Here is an 18,601-nt window from a genome sequence, read left to right as displayed (position 1 = left end):
ATGCAAACCATCTGAATGGGTTCCAGACTTCATTTTTTCGGTATGTTCATAACTGAAAATTTATATTTTTCAATTATTCTTTCAGAATTTTATTTTGCATCTTTATTTTCTTTGTCTCCCACCATCTGTAAGGATATCATGGAAGGAAGGAGGTGGTGGCTTCCAAAACAGGTACATGCATTTCATACACTCATCCCATGCCAAAAACATGGGGGCCTGGATAGGATAGGAAACATCTCGAAAACATCTCAGCGTGCCCAAAATATATATACAAGTAGAGATTACATGCCTGTGAAGTAATTGTAGGGCAGCCTTTAATTGTGACAAGCTATTAAGAACTCCATCCACCACTGACTAATGGTCTTCCTGCATTTCTCCCCATCCGGATTGACAGGATTCGAAGAGATTCCCAAGAAAAAATAAACCTTACTTTTGCCTGGATCCACTGCACATTCCTCACTATTTTGTAGACAGCATTGCTGTCAAGACTGTTGATCTAATTTCTCTGCAATTTCATAAAAATCACACAAATGCTGGCATCTTAAGTACATAGGGCAAGCCTATCAGCAGTGATTTAACAATAGAGGATTTAACTTTTCATCATTTTTATGAAAACAAAAAATTGTCACATATAGACGTGATTTTATATTCTAGCTACTTTTACATATTAAAACCCCAACAAATTTAAATACTTTTATAGTCCTAGATCCTTTCAATTCTCCTCTAACAAAAAGGCCAATTATATATCTCTGATGAGAATAGCTCATCAGATAAGCTCTAATGAGCCCATATTAAAATGGAAGACACACAATAGAGTTGAAAATTTTTTTCTTCGTTCTAGTATCTATCCAGAAACTTCTGAATGAAGAAAACAGCGCCCAGCTTCTGTATCTTCCAAACACTATTTTTGTGACTATCTCTTCTAACTTTAGGTAAGTGCCCCTTATCCCCATAGCATAATGTTCATATTTGTTAAGTGTTCATAAAGAATTCTTAGTAGTGGATTTAATATCTTGCGTGTTTGTCACTTTAGCATCTCTGTACCTATTCACCAATTTATAGTGGCCTTTAAGGGGATATTATTCTGGTCTATGGGTTAAATATAGTCCCAATCTTACTATATGTAGAAAACCAGAGCTGCTGCTGTGTTATTAATCTATTCTAATTACTGCTCTCATTTATAACTTGTTATGGCCGTGTATCGTAAATCAACACAGCTGAGAGGAGTGGTAAAGTACATACTTAGGTATTTTAAATGCTTGCAAATCTGTCCAAGTTTGATTTCAGAGGTGGAAAAATCAATTTTCAAGATTCAAATAATGTACTTCTTTTTCAGAGAGAACTACTATATGAAATGTATGAGACTGGATTCCGTTCTCCTATTTACCAGAGCTCTTATTAAGATCACTGGTGTGACTGCAAAAACCAGGCCAGAAATGAGAACTTTTAACTTCCTGCAAAGCATGAGAGTGGGCAGTAGCAATATATTTTAGTAACAGGTACAGCAAGCTACCAAAGGAAAGAAATGCTGTGGTATTACTACTGTCGTAATTTTGAGAAAGCTCTCTTTGTAGAAGCTTGTCCAAGAGATCACTAACCCCCTTTTTGCAATGAGTTATCTCTTCCCTAAAATTCCATCTTTATTTAACAAAAGGATGACAGCAATACAAACAGCTCAGCTGTTTTTAGCTCTCAAGGCTAGATCCCACAGTTGTTAAACAAATCCCTTATAAAGTTCAAGGTCTTGCTTCTTTTATAGCCTAGTCAAATATTTTATAAACAGATGACAAGTAATATTACAGAAATGCAACTAGATATTCACAGCCTACATAATATTTTTCTTTTCCTTGTCCCCAAACCTCTCAGGCTGGAAATTCCACACCAACTCTGTTTGCTTTCTAGTACTAACCTACATTTTGCCTTGGTGTCCTATAGTATGAGAGGAATATACTTTGACCTACCTGTTATATTGTAGTTATGACTATACAGTTATGAGTACAATAATTCAGACTGCCAGACATAATCAGAACTACAAACAGGAGCAAATTCAAATAAAAGCTACTCCTAAGTCTATTCTTAATTACATTATAAAATGTGAGAAATCAATTTTCCCTGCTTACTCCTTTTAAAATGCTACATCAAAGCCATATGACTTTTGAACTGTTCCTCATTTAATAAAGAGGTGCTGAAGATAGCGCACGATACAACATTTAATGGAAGAAAATATACTTACACCAAGAAAAGGTCATGGTCAGTGTTTGGTGGTCTGCAGCTGGTCTGATCCACTACGGCTTTCTGAATCTGGGTGAAACCATTACATTTGAGATGTACGCTGAGCAAATCGATGAGATGCACCAAAAACTGCAACGCCTGCAGCTGGCATTGGTCAACATAAAGGGCACAATCCTTCTCTATGACAACGCCTGAGGACACATCACACAACCAACGCTTCAAAAATTAAATAAATTGGGCTACAAAGTTTTGCCTCATCCACCATATTCACCTGACCTCTTACCAGCCAACTACCACTTCTTCAAGCATCTTGACAAGTTTTGCAGGGAGAGCACTTCCACAGCCACCAGGATGCAGAAAATGCTTTCCAAGAGTTTGTTAAATACTGAATCACAGATTTTTACACTACAGGAATCAACAAACTTATTTCTCATTGCCAAAATGTGTTGATTGCAATGGTTCCTATTTTTATTAATAAAGACATGTTTGATCCTAATTATGATTAAAATTCACAGTTCAAAACTGCAATTGCTTTTGCACCAAACTAATAGATACTGGGAAAGGGAAGAGCTACAGCTGTGTGTAAAAATGGAAACAGAAGTCAGCAGCTTGGTTGGTATTTGTGACATTTTGCAGCTTCTGGCAATGGAATATTTTGCTATTCATTACTATGATTCTTCTGCTTTTATTGCTTAATTCACAACGTACATTGCAATTGGAAACTGCTAGGTTAAAATAAATACTTATATTTTTGAAATGTAGGTGGAACAAGAGCACGAACAGAGAAAGCTTACGTGGTTAAAGGATGCTGGCTCCTATCACCCTCCATGAGTTCTGGCCATACACCATCCCTACCCCAACAGGTCTTCTGCCTCATCTGAGATCCTCCAAAAGCGACAAAATTTCAGTCATAAATCATTTAATGGTTACAGTTTCACACAGGCTAGTATAATCTTTTAGCCATAGCACAGGAGATACAAGCAATCATATGTAGAAAGCTTCTGTCACCTCCACCATGTCCCAAAGCTAGAAGTCAGAACAAAAAAAGGCACTTAGTTAATCCAGTGTTCAGGTAGGAGCTCAATTCTGTGAGGTGCCAGGTGTACCCAGTAATATGAAGACAGCCTTGAACTTCTGCTGAAGTAACTCGGAACCTCCTGGGAAGCCTTTGGCACTTCAAAGGGTATGGATCTGAATTCATAACAAAAAAAAAACCCTGATCTTTACATGAAGCTCTGATGACCCCAAAGCCAGTGCTGAGGACAAGGTACTTCAAGGTGGGAGAGCCCAGCGTTCACATCAAGTCCCATGCTAAGGTACACATGAAAGACATCAGCTCTGCTGCCCAAATTCCCAGAAGCACCAGCTATGCCTTCAGTAAGACCCTCAAACTGTCAGCCAGAAATAGCAACCCAGATTCACAGTAAAACCTATCAGAACTACACACAGAATTCATCAAGGGAAGCGAAAGGCAAATTTCCTATGAACTTTAAAGAAAAGCAAGAGCCCAAGTCCATAAAGTTTTTGAAGCATAGCTCAGACTGTGGAATCTAAATGTTTGCAATGTTTCCCTAGTTTTACAAGAAATACTGCTAATACTGAGGGAATTTAAAATACTTGCTTAAGCCAAGACCAGAAAGTTTTTAATGGCAACCTCTAACAATCTCTTGCATAATAAATACAGAAAGTATTTTCAATACACAGTGGACGCAATTAAAAGTACAAACATTTGACACTGGGCAGCCCCCTGCCACAGATAGCCTGTGCCTCTGAGACTTACTCATGCTGAAAATACAACAATATATTTAACTGCCGCACATAGTAGGAGTTTACTTTTTCGGGCACACTGCACATTTCCACAAGAGTACTTCTGATCTTAGAGACACCGCTTTTAGATTTTAATTCCCTGACTTCCGTGTTTATTTATGATATCTTCCACTGAGGTACAAAATCATGCACAAATGAGAGAGCAAGAAAGAGATTTGTTTAAAAAGTGTGTGTCTAGTCAACAGGCAATAGTAAGTAGTGGTTGTCTTTTTATTTTTGTAGTTCAAGATGAATGTCATTTTAACATGAAGGTCCAGAAAAACTCTGGCATAGAAAGATATTTCACTCAGAACATCTCAGACATTCTTCTCCCTTTTTTGACCGCTGACTTTGTTCCTGTTCAGGCAGGAAGAAATAATTATTCACACAGGCAGGTACATGTTCATGGTCGGTACTATTCTTTAGTCATCTGTAAAAATAGCCTTTGATTAAGAATGCATGGGGTAGACCTCTTCTTCTAAGTCTGCACAGGCCAACCAAGTTCACATGAGCGGTTTCAGATAGACAGGCAATCAAGAAGCGAGAGTCCTACCTTGAACTTGAAAAATCTGCTTTCTCTAAAGCCATAAACTGCAGCTGCCATCAGAAACAGACCCAATTGCTTTTCTTTTTCACTTTCCAGGGCAAGCAAATCTATTTCCTGTTACAGCCCGTACTTATAGTTTAATTCTATCTTATGACTAAAAGACTAAAATATTTGAGAACCACTGAGATTTTTCCATCCATTTTAAAAGGGGAAAATACAAAACTCAAAACAGATGTTTTATAATGTATTTCATTTATTTTGGCCACCCATAAAGCTGTGGCTTATACTAGGGGCCAACCAAGTCAAAAGCAACAGATTTCTGCAGAAACATTATACAATATATTTTAGAATGACCAGGCATGGGGAGCACCCTTCACTAAAATCCTATTTATTAAGTAATTTTCAATGTCAAGAAAAGAAAACAGGACTTACTGAAGATTCAAGTGGCACTGACATACATAGGCAGTTACTGAGGAGATTTGCAAAGTTTATGCAGCTTTTTAATGATCAAAGTATACATTGAAAGTGGATGAGTTTGATGAAACTAGAACAACTGAAGATAACATCCTTAGAACAATATAATGTAAATAACAGATACTGTATATCAAACAATTATTCCAGAGACACTTAACAGTTGAAGAAGTTCCAATAAATTAAAATTATCTTATCCAAACAATCATCAGGCTTGGGCTAGTACAAACCTTTCACTTTTTTCTGTGTTTATGAAAGGACACAAAGACATTTCAAAAGTTAAACCCACAAGACTCTTAACAGTTGTTGTGGTACTTACTGATAACATATCTTGTGGAAATTACAGTAAAAATGGTCATATTGAAATTTCCCCTGTACCTATTCTTATTTAGACTGAGAAATAATTTCTCAGTAACAGACTCACTTTAACACCTTCAGCACATTACTGCAGGCTGGGGGACAAAATGAGCAATAAAGAATGATTGGTCTCAAAATATTTCTTTATTGACAATTTACTGTGTGGAACACAGGGCATATAATGTGGATATAATTTACTAACCTGCCAAAAACATTATAGGGAAAGCACAAGGAAAGGACAATGGATCCATTATAGGAAGACAGAACAGCATTAAAACTTTTAACCTGTATTTTTGGCTTGTTATCCACATATTCAAAGAAAATATATTTTTGACCTTCTTCCTCAGAAGTGGCACAGAAAGTGAATTGCAAAAGTTAATTACAAAGTAATAATACGTGAAATCTTAGCAATTCAGTACAGCAATTATCAGTACAGACTTTGACCACATACACAGGAGCAGATTCTTAGAATGTGAGTTTTAATACAAAATACTTTTATAATCCAATGTCTAAAAATTATTTTCACCTAATAAAAAAATACGAAGTTCATTATTCTCAAACCAAGTGTAAATACAGAAAACTCACTTCAGTTCAGAGGCATGATTAAAGCAGTTTGAAAGCAAAATATCCTTTACAATTATTTCTCCAGGTAAAACAGCTCTAACTGTTATTATCCAGTATTTGTCAGTGCTTTCTTTCCCAGACAGACACACTCATTCAAACATGAAAAAGCCAGAATGCCAAAAGTACCTCCCCAATATGTTGACTAAGGGCTGTAATTCATTTAAATTATGCAACTGGATTCCCACAGCTGGCCCACAGCGTGGCTTAGAGCTCAATTCAATGCCAATGATCCTGTCTGCTAATATTGTCCTACTTGCAGAGAAGGTAATATATCCAGCAACTTATATTGAAGTTCTGACACTAATTATCAGAGCAAGCAAATGTTGACATGAGTGGCAAACGCTGGTTAATAGTTACTGTGAGACCAGTGCTGCCAGCTGGCATTTTTCTGTAGCATTTTTTCACTAATAATCTCTTGCTTATTTCTTAGGACATTGATTACAATTTGTTTCTATGCATTTTCTTTCAAGTTAGAAACAAATCAATGCAAAAAACCAACACAGACAACTGCAGCAAGACCCCCCGATCTACAGACAAGTAATCAAGCAGAAAGCATGCAGGCAGCATCGCTTGGAGAATGCACAGGAACTAGAGTATAGGAATTCTTATCCTATATAAAGCTATGTAGCCTTGCACAAACAGCCTTTGGCATCTTGTTTCTGGCCTACCTGGACAGTAGCAAAACATGTTTATCAGATCAGACAAGCCCAGAACCTGAACTGCAAGCAGTTAAAAACTGAAGGTCGCTAAGCTGCAAAATTAAAACATGCTTCTATGCTTTAGTTACACAGACAACAATAAAACAAAGCCTCCACAACCACCTGTAATAATATGCCTGTTCAGCTAGCAATTCCAAAGTACTCAGCAACACAAGGTAGACATTTTCTGCAGCTGGCTTTACATGTACATTCCTGTCAAATTGTTGTCTCGTCTCCTCTTACCTTCACATTAGTCCGGAGTGCACAGTAACATGCAAAAAACATTGCAGTAAACAAGGAGCATATGGACCAGTATTCAGCGTCTCTGCTCTGCACAAACGGTACACACACGATCCCGAGCATGTGCTACTAAGGAGCATCCGTTCCCTCTGTCAGTTTGAAAATGCATTGATCTCTGTTTTTCTGACTACAAAAAGACATGTCTTGAAGGCACTGAGTGAAAGCTACATATCTCTTCATCGACTATATATAGAAATATGCCCAGTAATTTCAATTAGCAGAGGATTCAGCATCTGAAACTTGGACCTCAGTTGCTTTTCCTTCCAGCATTTTAAATTCAGGGGGGAAAAAGGAGGGGGAGCTCACCCAGAGGGGAAAGGTGAGGAATTAACATGTAAGCAGCAAGTTACTTCTATTTCCCCCAGCTTTGATGTTTTTCTATTCAATATTTTACAAATCTTATGCACGGAAAAATGAAGAAAGGTTTCTCTTCTGATTCTTAAAATTACTGTAGATTCTGGATTGTTTCTGTCTGCTCTTGTTAAAGATGCAGCATCCCTTTTAACAAAGACAACGTCATCAATCATGACAGATTCAACATGTTCTACTTATAAATACAGTCTCTGATTAAGGACAATGGCTGGCTGGCTTATTAACGTTTCCTCAAATGCAAGTTCAGTCCCCTGTGCTAATCTATTTTTAAATAAAAAGTCCCACCTACTCCTTCACTCTCATTTAATAAAAATGCAGTGGACTAGTTCTAAAGATCCTGAATTGCATTGTGCTCCGAGCTCAGACACTGGACATAATTTTTAAACTGTTTTCTTGCTTGCTGGGGTTAGAAACACAGAGAAAATTTAAAACGATAGCAGAAAAATCCTGGAGAAGGCTGTGCCCTCACATTTCTAACTACATATTTAAAATGCTCAAATATCTTCCAGAAGGAGGGAACTCAGAACCTAGCCAGAAGGCAAAGCTTTAATTCACAAGCACAAAAATAAGATCAAACCACTTCTTTCACTCCTGTCAACCACCGGGATGCTACAAATTAACTGATTGTTTACTAGACTGCAGGGACACACAGTCAAAGACTCAACTCTTTGTTTACAGCACCGGGAACCACTGATATTCATACTGAATTACGAAGCAACTGAAGCAACCTTCAGGAATGAAATCAGAAAAGAACCTTTTTTTTTCTCTCTTTTTTTCTTTCTTTTTTTTTTCACTGCAGCAGATACTGTGGGAGGCAAAGAGTGGAAAAGGCTTTACTACCTCCTTCTCTATCAGCACCGAGCAATTTGTGTAGGATAAGCACAACTCAATAGAAATATCTGCAGTGACTTTTAGGATTTCTTTAAATAATGCTTTACGTAAACCTCCTTGGAAATCTGGAGAAATACTGAACTCCTATCAAAGTCAGTGGGCATCTTTCTGTGGGCAATGAGGTGAAGAAGCTTAAACAGAAGGACGTGCATTTAAAGAAGGAAAAAGTGGGGGAGGGGAAAAGACGGCAGGGTTTTTTTCCAACATCTTCCTAAAGACAAGCTCTCAGAAACTGCCGTCAACTCCAAGTGAACAGCTATTTTTAGCCTGTCATTGTTTGTGCCTTTTTTTAGGAACGAAAGAGGCAGTCGTGTTTAAAGCTCGATATTGCTCTACAATGTATCCTAAGACAGCTACTTAATTTGATCCCCAGCTCCATCTGTCATACAAATTAGGCAATCAGTAATCACAACCTTTTTTGGCACAGGCAATGACTTGCAGAACAAAAGAGATGAACCCTGTTCTTAAGCCTAATTCTGCAATTTTCATTAGTACTTATACTGGGGTCTCGATGCCATACTTCATAAAGCCAGGATATCCCAAAGTTATGATAGTTCAGACTTCAGCTATAGCAACACCCATCAGATAAGCTAAAACATAGTAACGTGTTGCTCAGCAAAAGGATGGGAGAATTAATTGATGCATTTTTCTGACACTCTTCAAGTGAATAGAAAGGGAAAGGAAGCATGGTTTGTTTTGCAGTATAGTACATTAACAATTAAAATTAAGCATCTTAGTCATTGAAATAATATCACAGATCTTGGGGAATTCTGATCCACCAGAGAAATGCAATCCAAAAAGCAAAGATGAATAGATACACAGTCTTGAAGAGTCAGGCAAGGCTCAGGCAAGCATGTAGCTGCATATGAAAATCAAATTCAAGTCTCCTTTCTGCCAAAGGAATTACACAAGGTTTCAGTCAGCAAAGTCTTTGAAACAACTTTCTTCTTCACAATCCTAAAAAGTTAATGTTTTCGGTTTTAGACAAACCAAGCCAACATGGGGAAAACAGGAATCTCACTAAAAGAAAGCAGGGTTGCGCAACTATAGGATTCCCAAGTGATCACCTGTATATAAGACTTCAAATTCATTTAGGAAAACACAAAGTGATGCAAACCCGAAGTCTTCACTCAGAAAAGCCTCCCATGACTCCTGAGTGTCTGGGAGGAAAAGCTGTCTAGGAAATTACAGACCCCGAGCCTCATAACGCCATAGGAGTGAAAAGGGTGGATGTGGCGGATGACTCCTATAATAATTGTGGGACATTTGAGAATTTGCTGGAAAATTGAAACCTCTGTACCAGTCAACAAGGTATGAATTTGATAGCAGCCCAACTTAACACATTCAGCAGGAGCTACTTCAGGTAACGTACACAAGCAGATCCCTGCAGGGCTTCTTCACCAAAACATTTCTTATTGCAGCAGTTTAATTTTTAAAAGCACCATCTAATCAAGGACATACAATATTTTATTATGACTAACAGCTACTCAAAATCATCACATATTGGCGATATTTACGGTCTTTGTCATAGGGTTGATAACAATGAGTGAGCAAAAAGCCTTGCCCGAATGTGCCAGACATGCCAAAAACAGCAGAACATTTCAAGTGCTTAGGGCCCCTTTGAACAGGAGACCACAGGGAAGAACCCCACAGATAAAAGAAGTAACTCCCTTTAAAAAAATAGGTTAAGTATAAAAACAGTAAAAAAGCTGCATTACAGACCCTCTAAATAAAGATACACAACTTGTGGCCTGAATATTCTTAGGTGAGGGAAACCACTGGAGCCGCTATCTTGAGCTGTGAAATTTCATTACTTTTCTCCTGTGCGTTCAGAAGGGGAAAAGGGAGCACTTGGAAGCAAACCCTGGTTGTCTGCAGAGGTTCAGAGAGAGCGGGGGAACATGCTGCCCTGGAACACCTTGATCTCAGGAGGCCTCGAGGGCAGCTGGCTTTAAAAGAAGAGGGTGGGACAGCCCTTCTGCACAGAAGAAGAGCAATAGGAGCTAGTAGTAGCAATAGTAGTAATAGTAATAGTAGCAGTAGTAGAAATTTCCTACAGCAGTTGTATCCCAAAGCTGTGGCGAAGGACCCCCACGGTGCTATGGCACAAGCATAAAGCTGACAGTACTAGGAAAACCTTGTAGGGGAACAGCGACACCATACCAGAGACTAATATTTTCATCCTCAGCAGCCTATTTTCAAGATTTTTTTTTTTCAGGCATCATGGAAAGCGTGGTATTTTAAAGGAGAGTGACAATAAAAGCAATAGACTGAAAATGCAGTAAAGAAAGCAAAATCCTCCAGTGTTTGCTCTACAACGGTGTAATGTGCCCCACTTCACTTAACCCATCTATAGGGTCTGGCCATGAATATCCTATTCATATCAGTACTGATAATCTGTGCTACTCACTTTCATCAGCCAGGGGTGTCATTCTCCCTCTTTTTGCAGTGATGCTGGAGATACTGGCTTGTGCAGTCATGGTACTATGGCTACAGTCATGCTCCATCACACCCTGTTTCTGCACACAACAGTGATACAATCTGTATAGCACCCTAGTCCTACATTGCCTAGATGTCTCTGATTTCAGTACGTGAGCTTTAAACCGAGCTTTTTTACTCCTTTCCAAATTTCTGAGAACCTTAAATTGTCATGAAAATGCTATTTTACACAGCTGCAGGAAGACCATTACACTGAAAATATCTGTGTCAGGGGGTGGGATATTGCAGAAAACATTGATGCAGGCTGCAGGTCTTGGGTGCTGTGAGGTCTACAATTTCTAGATTGAAAATGTTGACTCCTAAAGAGTGGAAGCATCTGCAAACAACTGCAGAAAGAAGAACATGGAACAAAAGCCACAACCGACAAAAAGGCCTGCTGAGGTTTTCCATTATAGCAAAGTCTAGTAAAATAAAACAGACAGGGGAATTAAATCAGCAGCTTGAGCTCAGCAAATCTTAAAATGTCCAGAAAAGGAAAGAAAAAGACTGAATAGATTGTTTACAAACTCTCATCTCCAGTATTGCAAACATCTCTCTGGCACCCTGGCATTCTGATGCAAAAGTTGCTGAGTCAAATATTCTTCCTCACTTCCAGGCCAGTAAACAGCGAAGACTTTCCCCTAGGCTGATTTAATTTAAGCCACAGTGTTTCCTCAAAACTTTTCATTTCCTTTTTCCTGCACAATCTTGTAAATCTAATTTTCTGATTTTTGAGCATTTAATACTTTTCTTCCTAAAGTCTCAGCTCTCTGCTTTCTGTCCTCTGTGGTTGCATTGAAGAAGCTTTTGATCAGATATATGAGAAATTAGAAATCATTCCTTATCAATACTGAATTTATACATATTTTATGAAGCAAGACATTGTTACTATTTTGAAACAGCCATAAAACCTCTTATGATAAGAAAAATTAAAGAAATTCTATGGCCAAATAATAAACAAAAAATAATTGAACAATTACTTGATCCTATGAGTCTTCTCTATGACTGTGAATTTCACAGGAATGGTCTCCTCATTGCTCCCTTTGACCCTAAAACAGAATAAACAAAACAAGGAACAGAGGCCCAGAAAGAAGGAATTGGATTAAGCTTCACAAAACACCTTCAGTTACTCAAAGCCCCATTTTAATTCTTCTGTACCTATAACCTATGGAACAAGTTTATTGTATAGTTCAACCCATCTAACTGATTGAGAAGACATGACTCTGTTACAGCCTTCATGGAGAGACCCGGGCTTGTAGTTTAAACTCTGAAGAATTTTCTGTTCTGAAGAGCCCTGGTTGAATTTCCTGAATTTCGCTCAGATTGATGACTAATATTTCTCCACAATGCGTGTTCCATTTTGTGACTATGAGAAGACAGCTGCCTTCCTTCTTGACCTGAAGTCACATGATATCATAACACCTTTGAAAAGGTATTTCCACCCACAGTCAAGTTAAAGGCCATGGCAACTTGGAATCCTAGCAGACTATCTAGTCTGTCTTCCTTGCTTGAGGAAAGGTTAACCATATATAGACAATTCTTGGCAAATGTTTGTGTAACCTGTCCTTCAAATTCTCTCATGAAGGGAATACAATCTTTGCTTTAGGTGGTCATCTATTCTTCTTATGGGAATGTTTCTGTCAAGATCATTATGATCAACAGGAAGGTATAACCCGTTATGCAAACAAGGTATTATTTTAGCAAAACTGCTCTTTGGAGTGTTTGTTTTGTTTTGTTTTGTTAATTTTCCACTCCTTTCCACTCCTGGTAGGTCGTAATGATGGACAAATCAGCAGGAAAGATGTCAAGTCCTAAATTTTATAGTACTGAAGTGCTGGAAGTGCAAAAGTACGCTGACACTTGCCATCGGTGCATGGCGCTTTTTCCACTTTCACATTTGCAGGGTTAGATAATCACCTTGATAGCAGCGTGTGTGGACAGGCAGGTTCCCATTTATTCTGTATTGTTTAGATGCACACACATCCACGTGTATACAGGGATTTGCTTGTATGCAAAGTGCACGTTTGCAATGCAGAACACCAAGAGTAAAATTGGAAAGCGCGTATCTTCACTGCTGTTACCTATAGAAGCTAATGTACGAGGTAGTTGGGCCTTTCTAGTACATACCACCTGTGACTGAGCCCAGATAGATGCAGAGCTCAAGACAAGGTAAAAAACTTAGATCATTAGAAGCCTATACTTCTTGTCCCTCAAAAAAAATATTTTACCATGATTGTTTGAAAAACTTGGAAAAAATGAAACTTGGGGAAAATGATGACTATCTTTTCACGATTTCCCATCACTCCCCAATTATGAATTAACATTTTACTTTTATAATTTATGAACTATAATTTATGAACTAAGCTAATTCATTTAAGCATAAAATCCACATTTCCATGGTAACAGCATGAATGAAGAAGGAATGAACTTCCAAAGTTCAACTGCATTTATTACAGTACTTAAAAATAAGTCTCCAGCAATTTTCAACCAGGAAATTACTGTGCTCTTTTTGTATGAAAAATAAAATAAAATTGAAGCTCTTATTGTGAATGTGTATAAGAAAAACTTGATTTTGTATTCCACTTGGTAAAAAAGAGTATATGTGTCAAAACACCTAGGATTTTATTTTTTGTACATCAAATTTAGTTGAGGAAACTATTTAGAGGAAACATATTGTTAGATTGAGAAACAGAATATAAAATTGTGTAACAGTGGAAGTAACCTGTACTTTCATGAAAACATAGGTTTAGGCACTCTTTTGATGTAGCCAGTATTTTCATCAAACAAGCAAAGTGATAGGTTTTGCAACAGAGAGTACCATGATGGATATTCATTAGCCATGCTGTAATTATTCCTCTTCATTCAATTGTTAATAATTATTAGCTTACTATATTAACAAACCTCAGCTAGAAATCTGATCAACAACATAAATACCTTGTTTTGAAACCATGTTTAAATTTAGCCAGTTCTTGAAGTTATTTCAAATCTGCATAGCATTTGAAAACAACGGATAATTAACAAGTGAGACCATTTACAAGGGTATTAGTACATTTTCTATGTTTTAACAATTTCAATTCAAGAGTCAAGATACTTCTAGAAGACTTACGCATGAAAAGCAAATTATTTGGCTTAGTAAAGAGGTAATCTAATGCTAATAATGTAATTATTCTAATAATCTATTTCTTTCTTTAAGAAATAAAAGAATATTCAAAATATGTGTATTACAAAAATGAAGAAGGATAAAAATCTTAGTGGAGAGAATTCTCCTTGAAAGAAAGACAAATAAACCAAAATAATGTACCTCTACAGATGTGAACACATGACGCCCTTGTAATCAGAGCTGTTCCAAATACAATTTGCCAATTGGTCTATGGAATCTAAGAAAAGTGTGCTTAAATAAGGCATCCATATTACTTATGTATAAATGTAGACTTAATGTTTCAAAAATCCTTGTTAGTCATCTATGTCTGTGAAAGCTGGTGATACCTGCTACTTCTGTATCTCCTCTGGGACCCATGACTCCAAAAATTTGAAGACACCTGGGCAACCTAGGTACTTTTTCCTCTAATACTATCAAAATTATAAAAATGATCCCCAGACTGCAACTTTAAAAACTTATCCTGGTAGGAACAATAAAATGGGCAAAACACTCCCCTGACTCATTGAGACTTTTCCTGTAGAGTTTTACCAATGCTTTCTTTCATTACATCACCTTTTCTTTTAGCCATCAAGTCAAAATATTTTCAGGTGTATTTCAGCTGTATTAGTGTCAGCTGTACACACACAAGTCCATGGGAATAGATGAAATGCGACCAGGAGTCCTGAGGGAACTGGCAGATGTAGTTGATATGCTATTCTCCATCATATCTGAGAAGACATGGCAGTCAGGCAAAGTATTCAGTGACTATAAAGAGAAAGGAAATATCACACTCATTTTTTAAAAGAGTGAAAAGGAAGAGACTGGAAACTACTAACCAGTCAGCCTCACCTCTGTGCCTGGAAAGATCATGGAACACAGCCTCCCGGAAGCTATGCCAAAGCATTCGAATGGCAGGGAGGTGATTAGAGACCACCAACGTGGGTTCACAAAGGGCAATTAATCCCTAGATAATCTGCTGGCCTTCTACAATAAAGTGATGCAGTGACTGTCTTGCTGAATAACAGAAGACCAGCTGATGTCATCTACCTTGACTTCGGTAAGGCCTTTGACATGGTCTCACATAACATCTTTGTCTCTAAATTGGAAAGATATGGATTTGATGGGTAAAGAACTGGCTAGATGGTTGCATACAGGGAGTTGCAGTCAATGACTCAATGTCCAAATCAAGATCAGTATCAAGTGGTGTGCCTCGGGGTTCCATACTGGGATCAGTACTGTTCAGTATCTTTATTAACAACATAGTAGGATTGAGTGCACCCTCAGAATGTCTGCAGGTGGCATCAAACTGAGTGGTGCAGTTGATATGCTAGAAGGAAGGGATGCCATCCAGAGGGATCTTGACAGCTTTGAGAAGTGGGCTAACATGAATCTTATGGTGTTCAACAACACTGAGAACAAGATCCTGACCTTGGGTCAAGTCAATCACCAGTATCAATACAGGGATTGGCTGTGCTGCCATCCAGCGGGACCTGGACAGGCTGGAGAGTTGGGCGGGAAATAACCTAATGAAATTTAACAAGGGAAAGTGTAGAGTCCCGCATTTGGGCAGGAACAACCCCAGGTTCCAGTATAGGTTGGGAAATTACATATTAGAGAGCAGTGTAGGGGAAAGGGACCTGGGGGTCCTGGTGGACAACAGGATGACCATGAGCAAGCACTGGGCCCTTGTGGCCAGGAAGGCCAATGGCATCCTGGGGTGTATTAGAAGGGGGGTGGCTAGTAGATCAAGAGAGGTCCTCCTTCCCCTCTACTCCGCCCTGGTGAGACCACATCTGGAATATTGTGTCCAGTTCTGGGCCCCTCAGTTCAAGAAGGACAGGGAACTGCTGGAGAGGGTCCAGCGTAGGGCAACGAAGATGATTAAGGGAGTGGAGCACCTCCCTTATGAAGAAAGGCTGAGGGAGCTGGGTCTCTTTAGTTTGGAGAAGAGGGGACTAAGGGGGGACCTCATTAATGTTTATAAATATATAAAGGGTGAGTGCCATGAGGATGGAGCCAGGCTCTTCTCGGTGGCAAACAATGATAGGACAAGGGGTAATGGGATCAAACTGGAACACAAGAGGTTCCGCTTAAATTTGAGAAGAAACTTCTTCTCAGTAAGGGTGACAGAGCACTGGAACAGGCTGCCCTGGGAGGTTGTGGAGTCTCCTTCTCTGGAGACATTCAAAACCTGCCTGGACATGTTCCTGTGCGACCTCACCTAGGTGTTCCTGCTCCAGCAGGGGGATTGGAATAGATGATCTTTTGAGGTCCCTTCCAATCCCAAACATACTGTGACACTGTGATACTGTGAAAAGCCCTGAGGTAAAGGATTTGGGAATACTGGTGTATAAAAAGTGGACATGGGCTGGCAACGTGCACTTGCAGACCAGAAAGCAAATCATATCCTGGGCTGCAAAACTGAAGTGTGGCAATTAGGTCAAGGGATTGACTCTATTGCTCTCACCTGCTCTGGTGAGACCCCACCTGGAGTCTTGCATCCAGCTCTGGGGTTTCCAGCACAAGAAAGACATGGACCTTTGGAAAGGGTCCAGAGAAGGCCAGGAAAATGCTCAGAGGGCTCGAACAGTTCTGCTGTGAGGACAGGCTGAGAGAGTTGGGGTAGAGAGTTGAGCCTGGAGAAGAGAAGGCTCCGGGGAGACCTTATGGTGGCCTTTCAGTACTTAAAAGGGGCCTGTAAGAAAGATGGGGGCAGACTTAGCAGGGCCTGTTGTGACAGGACAAGGGGCCATGGTTTTAAATTGAAAGAGATTAGGTTTAGATTGGATATAAGGAAGGAGTTTTTTCTGATGAGGGTGCTGAGACACTGGAACAAGATTCCCAGAGAAACTGTTGATGCCCCGTCCCTGGAAGTGTTCAAGGTCAGGCTGGATGAGGCTTTGAGCAACATGATCTAGGGGAAGATGGCCCTGTCCAAGGCAGGGGAGGTAGACTAGATTATGTTTAAATGTCTTTTCCAACCCAAAATATTCTGTTGTTCTATGGTTGCTCTTCTACTAGTACATCTAAGCTGTTTCCTATTTTTTTTAAATAGAAATTAATTACAAAAAATTCTCAGGGTATATGTCTTTCTCAGAAACATCACAATTACCTATGCTTATCACTTATCACTTCTGTATGGTACCTTACAACCTCATTGATGGCTGCTAATTGCTTTGCCCTGATGAAGTGAAGCATCCAGGAAACGAAGTGACTTGTGAAAAATGTTTCATCCTTCATGACCTTCTATCACTTACAAACTGATATCACTCTGCTGTTGCTGGTATTTTACAGCAGGTGTGATGCAATTTTACTTGTCTCCACTAGGCACCCAGAATGAGTTTTAAAACTTTGGCACCATTAAGAATAGGAAAATGTATACACATACATATATGCATTCATATGTACATATGCATAAATATGCATATATTAATCAACTTATTTGAACCATTAAAAGGTTAATTTCCACACACATATTACCATAATGAGAAGAGCACTGCTCACATTTGTCCCCTCCCAACTTTCTGTTACATCCCCCTATGTCTCCTACACAGCAATTGAAATATTATTTCTAAACTGCTAAAATAAAGTGAATGATGTCTTCTTTCAAACAGGATTCCTAAAACAAAAGTACTCCCTAGCAGCAAGAGGAAAAACCTAAATCCTCTAAATCATGTCCAGCTAATCAGACAACACAGTTTTGACTCCACTGTTGCTTTTGAGAATTTCACCTGCTGTTCCTAAACACTGCTGTTGAGAAAGCCTATCCGAGCAGAGAGACATTACCTCTTTAGGGTCTGTAATCAATGGGATCATGAAAAAAAGTTAATTTTTAAAATTTGCCACTGTCTAATGACACCCAACATGTCCTGACTGAACCACTATTGTCACCATTTTGCTGTTCTAGATTCAAGGAAATACCTCAAATGTTGTGAACAAAGCATGATTATTTCCTTCTGGACACCAGACTCTTTTCAGTCACTTAAGCTGCGGAGAACTGGGCACAGAAAGCCAAAATTTGAAAATGTCCTTAAGAGATTTTTCGGTTTTACTCACTGGGATGTTTTGTTTCTGAAAAGAAAAAATGCTGACTATGTGAAAAATAAACTATAGAATTTTGCCATGTAATACTAGTTTAGCATCATAAATAACAGCAACAAAATAGAGGATTTCAATATTATCAAAATTAGTCGAGAAAGTCAAAATGATTCACTTTCAACTTTTTATCACTGAAGATTTTATCTCAAACTGCAAAATATTTTCAACAAGCTACATCTGAATATAATTTTTTTACACTGATGGTATCTAAGCAATTCTATTATTTTCCAGCAGTTAAAGAACATTTTTGCACTGATATTATTTAACCAATTCTATTATTTCCAAGCAGTTAGAGGTTTCCTTTTAAAGTACCATGCCTGGTAAATTTCTTTCACAGATGTCGTCTTCTCACTTCAACATTCCGTTGAGTCACATGCACTGAAGATCAGATAAATTCAGAGAATGTCTTCACTTGAAATATCTTATGCAAATTACTGTTATAATCTGATATTTCACAAGCTAACCGACTTTAGCACCACTTTCTCTGTAACCATTTATAAAAGCTAAAAATCTCTGGCAATCTTTCTGGCTATGGGGCTGTCTACAAACATTTTGTTCTTACATCTATATGCAAAATTATTCTCAGTG

The 18,601-nt window shown here is 38.5% G+C and overlaps 1 protein-coding gene across 20 annotated transcripts in view; it reads right to left on the bottom strand.

Annotated features, from left to right (window-relative positions):
* The window catches only part of DLG2 (discs large MAGUK scaffold protein 2), a 1,055,145-nt gene that overhangs the window by 770,048 nt on the left and 266,496 nt on the right, over window positions 1–18,601 (bottom strand). Inside the window, exon 1 of one of the 20 annotated variants that reach the window (XM_065049767.1) lies at window positions 6,979–7,541. The exons of 18 other annotated variants lie outside the window; for them this stretch is intronic. In XM_065049767.1, coding sequence (XP_064905839.1) covers window positions 6,979–7,098 — 120 coding nt within the window. In that variant the 5' untranslated portion in view covers window positions 7,099–7,541. Of the gene's footprint in view, window positions 1–6,978; window positions 7,542–18,601 lie in introns of those variants that run through there. One more of the 20 variants, XM_065049773.1, reaches the window with a different exon arrangement.

Source organism: Columba livia, chromosome 1 (genome assembly GCF_036013475.1).
Source record: "Columba livia isolate bColLiv1 breed racing homer chromosome 1, bColLiv1.pat.W.v2, whole genome shotgun sequence".
In the NCBI taxonomy this organism is placed as follows: Eukaryota; Metazoa; Chordata; class Aves; order Columbiformes; family Columbidae; genus Columba; species Columba livia.
Note: the sequence above shows the minus strand (reverse complement) of the source record. Positions and strands in the feature narration are given on the sequence as shown.